This window comes from Chenopodium album, chromosome 12, assembly GCF_948465745.1.
Source record: "Chenopodium album chromosome 12, dcCheAlbu1.1, whole genome shotgun sequence".
In the NCBI taxonomy this organism is placed as follows: domain Eukaryota; kingdom Viridiplantae; phylum Streptophyta; class Magnoliopsida; order Caryophyllales; family Amaranthaceae; genus Chenopodium; species Chenopodium album.
The window spans coordinates 10,770,654-10,788,816 of NC_137845.1; the positions used below are offsets into that span (position 1 = coordinate 10,770,654).

The window sequence follows — 18,163 nt, forward strand, 5'->3', positions numbered from 1 at the left end:
AAATTTTGATAAGGTAAGTTCAACATTAAATTCCAAATAAAAAATTAAAAAAAAAAAAAAAAGTAGGTTGCAAGGAGACATGATGGAGAGGGCATTCCAAGTTTAATATACAAATGAAACGGAGTCATTGAAAACGCGTCTGATTTCAGATTAATTAAAAATATGTTGAGTTAAACTCATGCATACAAAGTAAATTAAAACTCGATTGAACCCAAAAAAAAAAAAAAAAAAAAAAAAAAAAAATGAATTCCTTAAGAGAAAAAGCCAAAAAAGGCCAATTACTAAACATAGTAATGTCTATATGCGCCTCATCATTTTCCACATCTTAGTTCTTAACCTCATTGACTCACTTTTGTTCACACCTCCTTCAATTCTCACTAGTTTCATTTTTCAATTCCATTGACAAAGAAATTAAACAAATACCATTTACTTCTGCAAATACACACAAACACTTGTCAACTCTTCAAAGAAAGTGTACGTCTAAGAAAAGGCATAATAAGAGTGAGAAGAACGTAAAATTATAGGAAGAAATCATGTACTCTTTTTTTTTTTTTAGAATAAGAAGAGTAGTTGACTGATAGTAAAAGGCCAACTAAACAATTCTTTAGGCACCTATTATTTATATATGGAACACTTTTATGCAATTAAAAAAAACCGGGAAAGAAAAAATATTAAGATAAGTAATGAGAAAATCTTTTTTATAAAATGGGAACAGCTAAATTGAAAACACTCTAAAGTTAGGGCATATAGTACAATAAGGTGACAAAGTGAGTTATGTTATAATTTATACTTTCTATGTTCCTTTAATATTACAACTTTTACCTCTTTAGAAATTTTAACAAATTATGTATTACAATTTACAAGTTTGCAACAATAATAGTTATATGCACCAGGTTCATGGTGCATGTACCAAGGATATTTTTTGCTCAATTAATGATTAAATGAGCAATAATCATTAAGATGAGCAAACAAAACCCTTAGATGCACCATACACCCGAGTGTATATAACAATATCTCCCTAATTAACAATTCTTGATATTTTATTTATTTATTTATATATGTTTGCAATCATATGAACATATTTATAAATCCTCTTTTAACTCAATTTTTTTTTTCCTAATTAAAAAATTTTGTGAATATTCTGACCGACCCTTGTGTTGCAATATTAATGAAACGGATAACCTCATTATGCAATTGGTATGCACAAAATAAATGTGACATATGTATAAGTAAGAAATTTCAATGCTAACTAAAGGAATAGTCATAATAAATATATAAGGCCAAAGGTGGCAAAGAGTTGGGTTTGAGGTGGGAGGCGTTATCTCCACACGCTTGTATGGCAGAACACACACCCAATCATATTCATCTATTCCCGTCGGTGGCCGTGCTCTTCTTAGCTCCTTTCTATTATTGTCTTTCAAAGTTCATATATTATGTTCCTATTTTAATTAATTTATTTTTTTAATAATGTTTTTATTTTTATGTTTGTAACCACCCACCTATATGGATAAAGGTTATTGTACATATTGATAAATGTTATTGGTTACATTATTACTTATATTATTGTATTTTATCTCCGACAAACTTTGTATTTATCTTTTGTTAATAAAATGACTACATTGTCCTATATCTTTCTTCATGGGGTTTTGCAATGTATGCCTTTATCTTAATTGGTTAATGTTATTTGTTTCTATAATGGGTGGCCAACAACACTTTGTTAAGGTTATATTAAATCTTATTAAGAAAATTTAACTAATAAGATTATGGTTGATATGATATATAATTGCATTTCTATTATGTGGAGGAAGTCTCAGTCAATAACAGTCATGTGTCTATTATATATGTATATTTTAGTCTCTATTATATATATACGATATGCATCATTTTTCTCGAAGTTAGCAAGTATTTTGACAATTGTTCCGCTGAAAGTCTTTCGAATAATGATTAAAGACTTTGTTTATATCTGTATATAAACTAAGTTGACAGTTAATAAGTTCAAATGTTTGAATACAAGTAATTACAAAAAGATTTAAAAGATACGAACATTAGGCAACACTAGCCAACAACTTAATATATTAATTGTGCAAACAAATGAGTAATGCGTGATAGCTAAAGCTAGCTAACCTTGAATATCATAGTCAGTTAGTCACCGTACAAATTTTAATCCTAGGTTGTGACAACATGAAGGGTAGTTAAGGGAGTATTGGTGAATTTTTGAGTGTTTGTATGATAATTCCAAGATTTTTTATGTCCAATATACTCAATATTATACATAGTAGTTGTGATCGACTTGTGAGTAAATACGAAGTAGTTATGTTAATAAATGTGTTACGTGCACACATAATCTTTTTAAAAAATGTTATTATATGAAAATTTATCGCGTAAATTACTCTTTAGAATTGAAAATAAACAGATACGGGGTATTAGCAATAACACCCACCAGGCCACCAATCCACCATCACACAAAACCTACTTTCCATATATATAAAAGGTGTATCCTACGTTCTACCAAAAATATTGCCTCTCATCAAAGAAAATTGAACTTGATCATGATTGAATAATTTGGATACTTGTCAAAATTTGGAAACCACACAAAAAGTGCAATATGAATCCCATCCTTCCCATTAAATATTCCCATAATAAATTTGGTAAGTCCTTTAATATACAAGATAACCAATAGCAAGATGATACAATACCAAAAGATATAGGCAATAAATAAATTTGCATGGCAATATACCAAAAACTCCCCTTTAATTTGGTCCTCAAATCTTTCCATAATAGGTAATTACATAACCTTTTAAAGGGTAAAATTGGTCATTTAGATAAAAATCAACCTTAAAATACACTATTTATTATTATTATTATTATTATTATTATTATTATTATTATTATTTTATTGTGGGATTATAGAATCATACATACTAACATACATACGTTCAACCTTCTCATTCTCTCATTCATCAACCTCTCCATAAAAATAAAGAGTCCCACCACAACACAACACACAACACCACACCACACCACACCACACTCTTTTCTCACACATTGTTTGTGTGCGTGTGTTTGCGCGCGCCTCCTCTTTCTCTCTCCGCCTCCTCGATCAACCATCACCGCCGAATCACCTTCCTCGTCCGCCTCTCCTTAAACAGAGTATAAACCCGAATGCCGCGACGATAAGGAGAAATCTTTTTTAGCAGAGAGGGTGGAAGGTGGTAGATTGCATGATCCACCCTCAACAACTTATTTTTTCTCTCTATATAAACCTTTTACCACCTTCCACATTTTTTTTTCGTAATTCGCTTAATTACTAAATAAATTACACAACCCAAATTTCACAACCCTACAAACCCTTAATAATCCTTTGACTGGTAAGGAGTAAATTAGTTTATTGTATATGTGATTTTTGCTTATTATATATGATGATTAATGTGATTGAATTTTGCGTCAAGAATTCTTGGATTATATACTATAGTATTTGCTAATATAATTTTTTTTGTTCATTATTGTAGTACTAGATTAATTAATTTAATGGGTAATTACCGAATTGTTTAGTTTATGTGTAATTTGATCATTTACTCTGCATTTGATTGTGTTTTTGGGGATTAATTTTGTGATTAATTCCTCTGTTTTTTCATTGTAACAAAGGTGGTAGGTTAGCCTAGCTTGACTTGGGGAAGACTTAGAATAAAATCAAAAAAAAGGGGTTATGTCTTTTTCTTTGAAATCCACTTTTTTCTTGTTTAGGTGGAAATATTTTGTTCATGGAAAAATAAACCTATAGGAAGCTTCTTGTTTTCGTCGTTTCGGACTCGATTATGATGGTTTATTTACTTTACATCAATTCTGATTCTCGAGTTCTTTTCTTGGTAGCTAATTGTACTAGCTTTGCCTATTTTGTGGGAGAATGAATGAGGTCATGTTTTACTTGTTTTTACGTTTGGCTGCCCTATGAATCTGGTCATCTGTGATACTGTATTGTTAAAGGTTCATATGTTAAATCATTCTTTAGCTCGAATTCGCCCGAAAATTGTTCTTATAGTTTACATATCATGCTGATTAACTAACTGATTTGTTTGGAAAAGGGGAAATGTGATGAAAAGAAAAGGCACTATCATGCTGGTCCTATACATTTGACTGTCATATTCTTTGTGTAAAGGTTCCAAGCCGTAATATGGCTTTGAATTTGGCATCTATCTGTGTTGTTTTGTGCCTTGAATTCTGATAATGTTCTGAATTAATAGTGTATTCCTGTTATATTGCTGAAGGTAATTCTCTCACTTATATTGCCGTACTTTACTCGGAGAAACTATGGTGAGCTTACGAAGGCGCAGGCTCTTGGGACTTTGTAATGGTATGATTGTCTAGAACTTATGTGGTTTCAAATTTTCGACACACGTACACTTCACAATGAAAAGTATTGATAAGTTGATTTGTGTTGCCTTTCAACTAACACCAAGTCTAAATTGTGTGACATCTGCAGGCGGCAGCACAGACGAAAATGCCTCTGAAAATGCTACATACAGCTCAAACTCTGGCAGTGTGTATCCCATTACTTTCAATGATCTGAATTTACGCGCAGAGGAGGTAAGTTATACAATGACATACAACAAACTCGTTTGTCTGATCATAGTCTAACAAATAGGAAAAGAACTTATCTGATCATAGTCTAACAAGTAGGAAAAGAACTTGTAAAGTACAATCAAGCTAAGGTGTGTAATATATGTATGTTGCAATTTTTTATCAGGGGAGTGATCCATTCGAAGAAATGGAGCCGGTAACAATTAATGATTCCGGCTCTTCCAAAGATCAGCATATTCAACCAAATATTGTCAGTTCAACTTTGTTGAAAGAGCTGGATACTCAACCTACTATAGGTTTGTCTGCATTACTATAACATTCGATACATGTACTTGAGAAGAATACAGAGTAGTTAGAGTGATTTTCTACTGGCTGCAGTGACTAATGAGTATGTAATGCATTCTGATTTCTAGAGATAGAAGTGAAACGACGAAAGCAGCACCGCAGAAGGCGAATACATAGTGAAGAACAATGTGCCATGACAGGGGTTTACTTTAAGAATAAGAAGTGGCAAGCAGCAATAAAGGTTGACAAGATACAAATTCATCTAGGAACTGTTAGCTCACAAGAAGAAGCTGCCCATTTATATGACAGGTTTGTGCATATATATATTAATCATATAAACAAGTGGCTTTTTAGATCTCTAAACGGTACAATATCGTGTAAAAGTTTCCACAAACTTCCATTTTGATATCTATACTGAAGTAGAAATGAATGAAAATACATGCTCACTCAGTTTAGGTCGAACTTGTCGTATCGATGATGACGAATAGTTCATTACTCGATCTCTTCACCTCAAAATAGGTTTAATTCTAAAGGTTGTGCACTCTTATTAATTTTCAAGTAATAAGTGTATTGATATCTTAAGCAATGTATATAATGGGATGATTGGGATGGTTGGTGTACAAAAGAACTACTAGTATGTCTTTTAGATATGGATTTTGTGATGTGTAGAATGAACATCATTTTATTCCATTTTTGATGATTTATTTTTACAAGTATACCCTCATTTGAGTATTCGACTTACAATATATTAATTGCCACTTGAATTGTTGGGTGATTAACGGCTGCTTATTTCCTAAATCTGCGTGTTGTCTCATCTTTACATTATCTTTCATGCTGCCTTAACTGCCATGTAAATACTACTCGTGCTAACATCTTTATAAATTGGGGTGTCAACGAAATTTCTTTTATAGTGTCAATTTTAAAGACTAAGGCATCTTTGTATCTGTGCAGAGCTGCATTTATGTGTGGGAGAGAGCCCAATTTCGAACTCACAGAAGAAGAGAAGCAACAACTTAGAAAGCTGAAGTGGTCCGAATTTTTGGCAATGACACGCAGTGCTATAAGTAACAAAAGTAACAATCTTCAATATGATTTGGAGCTTAAAGTTGGTTGTTCTTTCTTTTTCTAAGTCGAAGTCATATACTGTATGTTTCTGATAACCTGTGTAAATGAATGTTTCAGAAAGTAGAAGAGGGCGGGTCACCGGAAAGGCAGCACCTTTATTGCAAAACTCTGATGAAGGTGAACAAGGAACAGAGGCATCCTCAGCCTCTGATGATGCAATTCTAGACTCCTAAATGTTTTTTTTGTAGAATTCGTGGCTAAGCATTTGTCGAAAACTATTCTCGATTTAGTAATTCTAGGCGATATAGAACTTACCTCTGCTACCAAGCAGATAGTGATGCATAGCTTTAGATTAGCGATTCTATACAGTGATAGACTTACATCAGATTTATTAGCATTTTTGTTGATTCAAATGTATCTAGCTCACCTCCGTACATCCAGAATTGATATTCTTACAATTTCAGGCTTTCAGCAGGTGTTGAACTTTTGGCTCTAACAGCATTTTTTTTTTCGTGCCATTTTTCTCCCTGGAAAAGGAGAGCAAAAGGGGGAGTGTGATGGGCAAAAAGCAAACAGATGAGAACACCTGCAGAGAAAACAAGGATCACACAAGGGGTAGATTAGAATGTGTTAATTGCAATGGGTTCTTTAGTTTGTTTCACTCGAATTAGCAATTATGAAAAAGCAGTTAACCATCCAATATCAAATAAATTTAATTAATCTATTTTAGTACCACAACAGATGAAGAGCAGACCAACACAAACAGATGCAGAGACTGCTTTCTGCTTCAGTTATCACTAACTCACTGTATTAATTGTTAACAAAGAGCTGGATATGAAGGTTCTTACAGCAGCAAATGCAACTTCAGCTTCAAGACAGTACTTCATCAACACAGCTAGAGTAAAAATAATGACTAGAGTCAGATTACAAATGCAACTACACTATCTATCCTACCGTCGCCACCTTCATCAGTTTTTACAGCATGCTCTTATGTGACATTCTGAATGTACCCTTGGCTTGAGTAGTAAGACCATGCTTTTAAACAGTTCAAACAGGAGGTGCCAAAATGAATCAAGTCTAAAGCTCAATTACCATCCTTGAAGCATGTCAAGCCTGCTCAAATGTCATCATGCTGCACATCAGCTCGGGAATGATTGTTATGCCAACAACCACTGTAGACTATTTCACAAACGGTATGCCTGAAGGTACCCTCTGTGCATATTGTCCATAATTATTTCCGAAAAAGCGCCTCAAATAATTCTCTTCATACGGTATCCGTCCAGCAAAGAAACGCCAAACTACTAAGGCAAATGCTATGGTAGATATGGGGTTAATGAGGATAATTTGAGTACCAACTGACCAAATAAGAAAGCCAGTATATCCTGGATGGCGTACAATACGATAGATACCATGAGTTATCAGTTTATGATGCTCTTCATGCTGTATTTTGATGAGGTGTGTGAAGGACCTTCCAGCTGTCAGTATCGCCATTTTACGTATGATTTCACCTATTACAACCAACACAATACCCAAGTTGCTTAACCAACAAAACTCCTTTAACCCAGGAAAGAATAAATATTCGACCAAGTATTCTAGCAGTGAGAAAAGCATAGCAAGTATGTAATGCTTGCTTATTAAAAGAGACTTGAGGGTCACATTCCTTTTCCCATGAATAGTGATGGCGAGAATATATTCAGAAGTGTGAAAGAAGCAAATTGCTAAAAACAGTTGTGTTAGCTGTCTGCTAGCAGTATTGTGTAACATATCCATGTCTTGCTTCCTACAAAGCAAGCTAACATATACAATATGTCTTGCTGAACACAGAACCCTAACTTTAACGTCTTCTTTAAATCTGTCAATGAGGAGAAATACGTGTCAGAATAGACATGGCCGTCCAATATAATGTGACATGCTATATGGAATCCAGACAGTGAAGGAATAACTATGGGATTGCTATCAAAATTAGAGCAAACTATATCCACGGGGAAAGACACTAAATTCACAAGGCAGAAACCTTATGATAGAAAAGTGCGCAGCCTCCCATGGATGCCAGAACAAATAAAACATTGATAAGTGCAAAATTGTTTCAAATCATGATGCCTTTATTACGCAGGTAACACAATACAAGGGCATTCAACAGACACTCACACAGTTTGATACCTTCAAATAGAAATATTAAACAGAAATTATGTAATGTGAAAGCATTAGAGCTATTGTAATCCCTATACTTAAATCCCTGGATATAGAATTTCACTGAGCTCCAATTTCACACTTTTAAATGTACGCTACCTTAAGCTCCTAATAACAAATGTCTACAATTCTATCTTTCGTTTACATAAGCTAAGGGACTTGATCAGATCAGCCACGTTGCTCAGTTTAATATAATAGGCTTCATAGTTGTGCCTGCATTAATATGACAAGATTATCCCAACACCACTAAAGATCATTTTGGAAGGGTAAAACAGGGTATTTGGTGTGTTACTGTGGTTAATCAATTACTATCAGTATCCAGTGTGCAAAATTATTTATACCAGTAATATTACTATGGACTAAGGTAGCTAAGTATAGATGAAAGAGATACGCAACTTTAAATGCAACACATAAATCCAGTTCAGTGATGTGATAACACTTTACTGAACAAGATATGCCATAAAGCACATATGAAGCATGAAGAAATTAGAGAGCTATTCCTAAAATCAATATTTCTATTACCTGAACTTCATTTTTTATCAATCCAAATAGTACTCAAATGATGCAAAATCCTGAATTTAAGATTGTGATACATATTCTAAAACCCGAAATTACTATTTCTTGATATATGCAAATACTTTGGTTTCCCTATTTTCTATAAGAATGCAACATATTTGCTTCACCATTCATTCAATTTAAGCGAACTCTTAACAGCTCAAACATATGACCTAAAAATAAAATCACAATACATGATAGCATCCATCCTAAAACACCCAGATTGTGATATCCTACAAATAAGCGAACTCTTAACAGCTCAAACAGATCAATCAACTTAAAGCTCAGGCAATATGTAACACCCTTTCTGGAAACCAACCCATTCGCATTCACTGTTTTTGACACGAGTGCACACAAGCTACCAAAGAGGTCGAGATCCTTGAAAATTAAGGATTGGAGAGATCTTAACACAAGAGTTAAGGTGATTGACTTTAACATCTTGGAAGATCCATCCAAGAGCACATGTAGAGGAATAAGCTGCTTTGCTTCTTTCGACCTAAGCAATTAAACCTACCCACTCCATTGAGAATTTAGTAGTTACGATACTAATTTGAGGATGTTAGGAAAAGGTTCTCGCCATTCCTAATATACGGTATTGGTTTATCAACAAATATCCCAAAAGGCCACAACTTATAAATTAGATGATAATGAATTGTTAGAAGCGACTCAACTAATGTAAAGGATATTTCTATAAAATTATGCCATATCTTAAATCACGAGGGATTGGGACAATGTGACAACTGATCATGACATAGGGAGTATAAATGATCTAGGATGCTAGGATAACGTCACCCTTAAAAAAATAGTTTCGAAGTTCATGCCTTTATCATCAACATCAAACCACACATCCACTTATATAAAGATTGGCCTGCAAATTTCAGCTAATCATATCCACAACTATGATTAAGGCTTTGATTGATTGATTGATTGATATCCACAACTATCCCATTATAAACAATAGAAGGGGAATTTCAATTGAAACTCCATTCACATTGTCAATGAGTTACAAAGGGTTTCATCAACAATACCTTTTCAGCAATTTCTGCAGAACAAAAAGGTTCGGCTACAGCAATCAACAAATAAATAATAACACGAAATGTCCAACGTTGCTCGAAAATGAGCCCATCTAACAATTGCAACAGAACTTAAATTCCACAATGCACCTCTACTCTTAGTGTTACCTCATGGGATCAAGTGAACCATCTCCTCCACCCACAACCATAAAAGGACCAACATAAACTACAAAGCCAAAGGGTAAATCACTTTCTTCTTTAATTCAAGTCTTAGGCTTTACTAAAGAATTATCCAAAAATGCAAATTACCCACATAAAAATAATAAAGGAAAGATGTACTGAATTTTTTAAGTATTAAACATCACATTTAGTATCAGAATATTACTCTACAATTCCTATATCATAATCAGGTTGTAAAACAAAAATCAACTACAAAATCAACAAGGCAAATCCCGAGAGGTTGAATCTTGTAAAACTAGCTGAAAAAACTAATATCCAAATAACGAAAACCAAACCCAAATAGCGAGGCTAATTTTTATATCCAATGCTTGATAAAGAGGGAGAAGCAAGAGAACAAACCTGGATGCACAATTGAATATACTATGCAAATGACACTGAGATTTGTGATTTCGCCTTGCAAATTTAAATTTGAGGGCTTCCTGTAAATTACCGAAACCTCTATGAATCTAAGATGGCTTTTCTGTCTTGATTTATTTGCTCCGAAATCAAATGACACAATTACGGAGCAGAAGGGATTTTTTTTTTTTTTTTTTTGAAAGAGAGTAGATTTCACTATTTAATATTTTGACATTTTATTAGAGAAAAAAGAAAAAGAAAAGGAAAAAAAAAAAAAAAAAAAAGTAGATTTAACTATTTAAGTGTCTAGAGTGAGTGTAATAAGCTGCCAAAAAAAAAAAAAGGTGAGTGTAAGTGGTGTAACTAATAAGTGTCTTGAGTGAATGTGAAATCCTTCCAGAAGGATGAAACAAGTGATTTGAAACAATTTACGACTAAAGGGAGGAATAGTAATTGTCAAGATGTTAAGGTAATTTTTTAGAGTGATCTGATGGCACAACACGAACTAATTCAACCTAATTGAGTATTGACACGTGAATCATATAGTACATTGACCCCCTTGATGGAAGATCAACACGATACATATTTTTAGGCATGTCTATTGGAGCGAGCGTAGATTGCCTGTGCGGCGCTTAATTCCCCAAGGTATGATCCAGGTCAGCCTTCCCTATAAGCACTACAAGCTAAAATATAGAAGAAACTACATACAATGACACTAACTTGCACCACAAACACATGCATCAGTTTGGCACACAGTCATAGGGAGATTGCCTCATATGGAACTTGTTATGCCAGGATATCGGGGAAACTGTCAGCACGTGACAACAAGCCTCTCTGGCCGAACTCATGTCTATCTATACTATCTGTACACCCAAAGAAAAAGGACAAAAAAATTATTAAAAAAAAAAAAAAAAAAAAAAAAAAACCTACTCTCAAGCACCAAATAGTTATTATTGAAATCAAAGTGGAATTATGTCAAGAAATTAAAGGCCAATGGTTATTGCCAATATATTGTTGGTTGATACTCGAAATATAAGTGTTATTTTTTTGTCCAAAACACAAGTTGTTTCTCCTTTTTGGGTTTAGAAATTTTCATAATGGTAGTGACCTAGTTGATTCTAACTAACCATACATATATTATTTGAGCTCTCGTTACGATATGTAGTAAATTTCAATCTCCTATAGATGCCGAGATTTCTGCAATTGTGTGACATGCATAGTGACGAGAACTTACAGCTCGAGCTAGCAAATCCGGTAAACAAGTTCGGTTCGAGTACGGTTCTATATCAGTTTCGAATAGTTTAATCATACATCAAAAAGTACATAAAAATGCATTAAATGACAATTATATAATTTGATCAGGTTAGTTTGATTTAGGGTCTGTTCTCTTCAGCTTTTTTGTAGTTCAGTCTAGTTCAGTTCAGCTCCAATAAGTTTAGTTCAGTTCATATTTTAATTTCCTTCTCTCATAAAATATTCAATTCAGTTCAGCTCCAATAAGTTTAGTTCAGTTCATATTTTAATTTTCTTCTCTCATAAAATATTCAATTCAGTTCAGCTCCAATAAGTTCAGTTCAGTTCACTTCAGTTCAGCCAATCAAAACAGGCCCTTACATTCATCCTCATACCTAGTTCAGATTTCTCTAAGTAACTATGAGTTGAATTTGTTTTGTGTTGTCATATCATGTCAAAGACACGGCCAACACTAATTTTGAGTCTCGTCAAATTCATTGGCTGCTCATGCTATCAAGGTTTGGTATCCTCTCCAAGAGTATACTTCCTCCGGTCTTTATTACTTGACCTGTTTTTTTTATCATGCTTGCAAATGAAAAATTTTAACGACCAATAATTTTAATCCCCCATAAGTAATTATTATAGAAATTACATATTATGATAGTATTTATTGAGACGAATCTAACAAGATCCCACATGAATATGTATTTGCTTACCTGTAAGGCTGTAATTCACAAAAGATGATCAAAGGAAGGATGATGAATAGTATAAAAGTCAAAGCAGGTCAAGTAAAAAAGAATGGAGGAAGTATATAGTTACGAAATTCTTTAACAAAAATACTCCAGAGAGTATAGCATTAGTGTTTAATCGAGAATTACTTGCCATGAAGTAGAGAGGGAGGGGGGAGAATGTCTATTGTGAGTTCTACAAACTACACAAGTATAAATAGAGTAGTAGGTGAATTTGCACCATATAATGAGAAATTTGGTTACGACATGTAAGATATGTTTCTCCATTAACAAGTATTAGCACAAATCTTGACTTAATCTTTCTATTCCAGCCATAATTTATCCTAACTAAATGAAAGTTGCTTATATTACCTGGGTTCATTGTCATCCTCGTGAAAATTTCACAAAGGTATAAGTGAGCACGAGAACGAAGTCAATTATGGGTGTTATAGCATTGGACTTTAAGGCCATTAAACCAAGTAACATGAATAGAGGAAGATAATGCTATCTGATTGTTACCCAAACAAAGAAGAGAAGCATCATCAACTTGGTTAGTCGTTAAAATATACTCCTCAAAAATGGAAATCAATCTTTTTAAGAATACAGAACATGTCAAGCCTTTCTCAATTTAGACCAGAATAATATTCATAGTCGAGTACCATATCATTGCAATTTTCGTAGCTCTACTCTAACCCACCAGATTTCACATCGATACTTATATTTAACAAAAGATGAGATGAACATTCTTCATTTCTACTTCCCCTGCCTCCTTAAGCTCGATCAACTGGTATCAGACTTGTCAAGAGCTGCAAGAAACAATCCAGGTTAGATAGCATGTAAATGGAAAATTACCTAAAACAAATTACTGATACACTTAACAGAAGGAAACCCGTTAAAATGACTTCAGGTTGAGTGACACTAATACTCAGTTGATGACAGACAGAAACAAAATACGGCATTGTGCCACCATAAATGGAGGCAGTCATATCAAGTAATGGAATAAAAAAGGATGACATTGCTTCTCCAACACAGCCAAGCCTACACTGTCAAGTCTATTTTTGCACTCTTGAAGCAAGAATTAAAATATGACAGTTTAATCAATTATAGGAGATGGGTTTCCACCAAGGAAGGAAGTTTACACTTTACCCTACTCTAGCTTCAAACAAACAGACACCATCAAGCAAGCACCTTGTCTAAGATTCTCTATCGCAGATAGTCAATCAAAATTAACAATTGTATCAGCCATGCAAACCAATGAGACGATCGAGGATAAGATGACTCTTAAGGTTCTTATACTGCTGAATACAATCAGCCATGCAAACCAATGAGACGATCGAGGATAAGATGACTCTTAAGGTTCTTATACTACTCAATACAATAAATCACAAATAGAGGCAATTGTACATATAAACCAAAAGGAGGTGTTCTCTATGCTCTAAGACAATAAGCCAATAAATTATTATTCACCACTTGTCATAGATAAAAGCCTGGATGAGGAGCTGTAGGTTAGGATCAAACAAAAAACACGGTCATTCTTCCTTTACAATTCAATGAGGACAATAACAGCAAGAATAAACCATTAACATGGACAACTATATATTGGGTGAATGGGTGGTACTGATCCAGAATGCATTTACTCAAAAACTGAACACGTAAAAGTCCAAACAATACAACAAAATTGGGTCCACTGTGCATTTTAATCAGCATATAAAACAAGCCCTAAAATGTACATGGTATGCAGATACATGCATAAAAGTGGTTTTAGTGTAAATGTATGTGAGAGCAAGGGAAAACAAGGAAGGAAAGTACTGTTGTAGTTCAAGAGCTTCTCGATCAAGTCAACATGGGTCATGAGCATTCGCCTGCAACAATAGCGGACCAGCCCCAATGCATCAAGGGCATCCCTGCGGAAAAGCAATGCATGTCAGCAAACTCTGTTATTTGAAACCAGTACTCTGTACTAATAAAAAACTATGAATTTCAACCTCTTTGGGAACTTCCTAATACGCAGGATTTTGTATAAGAAATAGGACCACACCCTCTCCCAAGACAGACACAAAGCAATAGGTAAGTCCTTTAGGCTCTTCATATTTTGCAGGCATTCTTTAAAGAAAAGAAAAGAGAGAGAGAGAGAGAGAGCAAATAAAAGCTATTAACTAGACGAACCTTTACTTGGTAAACCTACAAGACTATGCTAACATATTCTAAACACAAATTGCATTATCAAGCCTCACAGTGTGTTTGGATTGAAGAAAATGGAGGGAAAGGAACGTAAGGGAAATGGAGAGATGGGGTATCTTTTATTTGGATAACAAGTGAGGAAGGAAGGGAATTGGAGGAGAGAGAAATGGAGGGATTAAATTGTAGGAAATTGATCCCTCCAACAATGAAGAGATTTGGAAGGAAAACTCACCATTCTTCCCTCCCCTCCCTTTCCCTCCCCTAGTCCCCTCCTCTTCTCCTCCCTCCCCTTCTTTTCCTTCCCCTTTCTTAATCCAAACACACTGTCGGTCTCTCCATTCTCCAAAACATACAATACATGCACATTGGGGGAGGAGGGATGTTGACAGAAGAATTTAGGAAAGAATGAACAGAAAGAGTAAAATCACAAGCACCAAAAAAACCCTAAATGAACATGGAAGCAGAGATTAGACAGTCAAATAATAGTGGATAACTGGATATATTAGCTTATCAAAAGCAAGAAAATTTCTTGACTTGGTTATTCGCTTATTCTACTGTGAAATTTAAAATCCTAAAAGTACTATAATTCCACCCCCAAAACCCAGCTATTATCCAGTAAAACTGTAATCAGCTTCACTAAAATCATACTTTATTAGCTCAATCTAATTCAATCATCCTAACCATTTAGCATACGGTTGCACAGAAAAACCCAATTCGATTTTGAGAGCCATGAAAACAAGCTAAAAGTATAGTTTACAAGCATAATTCAATCAACAAAAGCTCAATTAGTCGAGCAAGTAATCTGAGCTACATTCGACCAAACGCCAAATATGAATAAGTAATTTCAAAACCATAAATAAACACAAATACACAATAACCAATTCCAAGCTATACACAAATTTGCATTAAAAACTCAAAATTAACACAAATAACACTTTAAGTAGAAATTAATCAATGAAAAGTAGAAAAATACCCTTCAGTGTAATCAGCTTGAAGAAGGTCAAGGTAGGTGTCCCATTTATTTCCGATCACCTGAAAAACATTCACATTCAGCCCCAAAAGTAATAAAAAATTTTTAAAAAAAAAAAAAAGGTAAAATAAATTAGGGTTTAAGAAAAACCCTAAATCAAAAATTGATCATCAATGAAAACCCTAGAAAAAGAAGAAGGCGCAAAGATAGGAAGAGAAAGACGTAACCTTGCCGCAAGTGAAGCAACGAACAGGAATAATCATGTTTCTCTCTCTTCTTTGTTCTTTCGCTGCTTCGCCTCTCCCTTTATTCTACGAGTAACTCCTTAAGCTTAGGTTGAGGGAGGCAATAAATTGCGGCTTCGGCTGTGTATAAACTTTTTCAAGTAAACTTTCTCAATCTACCCATCCACGGTTAATTGTCAAGAATAATATGATTTTTAGGCGCTCTTTCAAAGTTGCTAAAGTAAAACAAGTTTTTGATTATTCTAAAATGAAACGATTTCTTGTAAATATTTATTTAAAAAAGAATAAAAATCAATGATATATTGCGTGTCACATTGTGATAGGTTGGTATTGAATTATTGGTATTGGTTTTACTCGATAAATTGCTAATTCAATTACTAGATGCGTGTCATGTTTAGATTTGTTAATTACTAGATGCATGTCATGTTGTGATTAGTTAGAATTAAACTCAATAATTACTAATTCAATTAGCGATTTTATCTTGAACCTATTCAAAAATTGATATTTGCAGTTGAGGTGTCACCCGACCGACCTAAACAAAACATGATTTAAATTTTGGTATATATATGGAAATAATAACTTAGTCGACTCAAATTTAAAATAGACTCAATCTCACCGAATCCAACAGTTACTTGCATTACACCTCTACTTGCAAACGTTAACATAGACAATAGAATGGAAAATAAGTACAGTAATAAAAGAAAGTAGAGTAATTAAGGAATTTTGAAATTTTCAGCCATATCTATGGAATTGCTCAAAACTAATGAAAAAATTAAGTCAAATTTGTCAAAAAAAACCTTTTAAATGCACCAAAAAAAAAAACCTTTTAAAAGCTTTTTGGCAAAAGAAAACCCGATCGTGAAATTTTTTGTTTAAAACAACCAAATGCCACTAATTAGCTTAATTAACCTCTAATTTCTTATAATTAACTTCTAACTCTCACTTAATCTTTAATAATTAAATTAATTTATAAATAAAAACAAAAACCACCACCCCTTTCACCCGCCAGCCACCTCCTCCCTTTCCCATCCCTTGGCAGCAGCCCCCTCCCCAACTAATCTGCCGCTTTGAACCCTCACTTCGACGACGCACCTCCACTACTGACCAACCTTCATCCCTTTCCCATCATCGAAAACAGGGGAGTTGTGGAGCCTGACGCCATTAATGGCGACATTGTCATCGGAAATCAGAGGAAGTAATGGAGAGAAAATTGTAAAGGAGGGGAGCAGGGATCGAAGTTGGGCGCCATAAGAGAGATTGAAGGTAAAAAATGGAATTGGAGGAGAGAGGGGGTTGCTTGGCTGGAATTAGAGAGTGAGAAGGAGGAGTCGGATGGAGTGAAGAGGGTGGTGGAAGAGACGACGGAGATGAGGGGTTGAGAGATGAAAGGGGGGGTGAATGACATGGAATTGAAGCCGGAGTTTGAGAGGAATTCAGCGGCGGCGTTAATGGTTTCGTCGAAATGACATTGGGCTAAGGAATGAGGTGAGAGAGAATGTTGATGGAAGCTAATTAAACGCCATTTGATGGAGGTCTCGGCCGGCGACAGAGGTGAGTTGTCGGGGTTGGGGTGGGGGATAAGGCGGCGCGGCTCAGTCGAGGGAGGTGGGCTGCAGCCAGGGGATGGGGAAAGGGATATGGTGGTTGGCTGGTGGTGGAGGTGGTGGTTTTTGCTTTTTTTTTTTTTTTTTTTTTTATATAAATTAATTTAAGGATTTTTTGTAAATTACCACCCTAAAATGTACCATGTGTTGAAATAACCACCCATTTTTGTTGAAATTAAAAATAACCACCCATATTTTACAAAACTGTAGGTTTTACCACCCCGACCTATATTCCGGCCAGTTTTTCGTACATGTGCCCCACAATTTCATTATGAAGAACCCTAATTTCCAATTCAAGTCAAATTGAATGAATCAAACAACGATTACATCATTAAATTCCTAATAAAACACATTCCAAATAACAAATATCGTATAACTTGAATTCTACTTCATAAAACATTGCAAAATAACCAAAAATAAATAAAAATTAAGTGTGTTATTTAATTACCTTGTTGTACAAATTGGTGTAAAAAAATTTAAGTGCGTTATTCAAAGGATTCGCTTGTCAATTTGCAAAACTTGGTGTAAAAATTGGTAGAATTTGTGTAAAAAATGCAGAATTTTAAGTTGGGATTAATTTGTGAAACAAGGGAGGAAATAAATCGAGAAACAACTTTTATAAAAATTAAAAAACAGCCGTTATGTGGGGTCCATGCTCGGAAAACTGGTCGGAGTATAGGTCGAGTGGTAAAACCTACATGTTTTGTAAAATATGGGTGGTTATTTTTAATTTCAAAAAATATGAGTGGTTATTTTAATATATGGTACATTTTTGGATGGTAATTTACAAAAAATCCTTAATTTAATTATGATAGGATTAAGTGAGAGTTAGAAGTATTAGAAGAAATTAGACTTAAATTAAGTGAATTAAAAGCACAGGTTGTCTTGAACAAAAAATTTTTAACTTCGAGTTTTCTTTTACGATAAAGCTTTTAAAAGT

At 34.2% G+C, this 18,163-nt stretch overlaps 1 protein-coding gene and 1 pseudogene across 2 annotated transcripts; one reads left to right on the forward strand and one right to left on the reverse strand.

Annotated features, from left to right (window-relative positions):
- Positions 1-3,017: 3,017 nt before the first annotated feature.
- On the forward strand, positions 3,018-6,385 carry LOC145571956 (ethylene-responsive transcription factor-like protein At4g13040). The gene is made up of 7 exons (XM_081630971.1): positions 3,018-3,368; positions 4,266-4,351; positions 4,481-4,584; positions 4,745-4,874; positions 4,992-5,172; positions 5,815-5,936; positions 6,046-6,385. Exons 2-7 carry the CDS (start codon positions 4,309-4,311, stop codon positions 6,159-6,161), a joined length of 696 nt encoding a protein of 231 aa, XP_081487097.1. The 5' UTR covers positions 3,018-3,368; positions 4,266-4,308; the 3' UTR covers positions 6,162-6,385.
- A 269-nt stretch (positions 6,386-6,654) lies between these two features.
- On the reverse strand, positions 6,655-10,454 carry LOC145571957 (protein-S-isoprenylcysteine O-methyltransferase B pseudogene; annotated as a pseudogene). The gene is made up of 2 exons (XR_014096659.1): positions 10,266-10,454; positions 6,655-7,780 (listed from the first exon to the last, which is right to left on the reverse strand). The product of XR_014096659.1 is annotated as a protein-S-isoprenylcysteine O-methyltransferase B pseudogene (transcript).
- Positions 10,455-18,163: the final 7,709 nt, after the last annotated feature.

Excerpts from the sequence above, each read along its gene's own strand:
- LOC145571956 (XM_081630971.1), top strand. The coding sequence starts at position 4,309 with ATGGTGAGCTTACGAAGGCGCAGGCTCTTGGGACTTTGTAATG. Across the intron at positions 4,352-4,480 it reads GCTCTTGGGACTTTGTAATG|GCGGCAGCACAGACGAAAAT; the intron begins GTATGATTGTCT and ends TGACATCTGCAG. Across the intron at positions 5,173-5,814 it reads GCTGCCCATTTATATGACAG|AGCTGCATTTATGTGTGGGA; the intron begins GTTTGTGCATAT and ends GTATCTGTGCAG.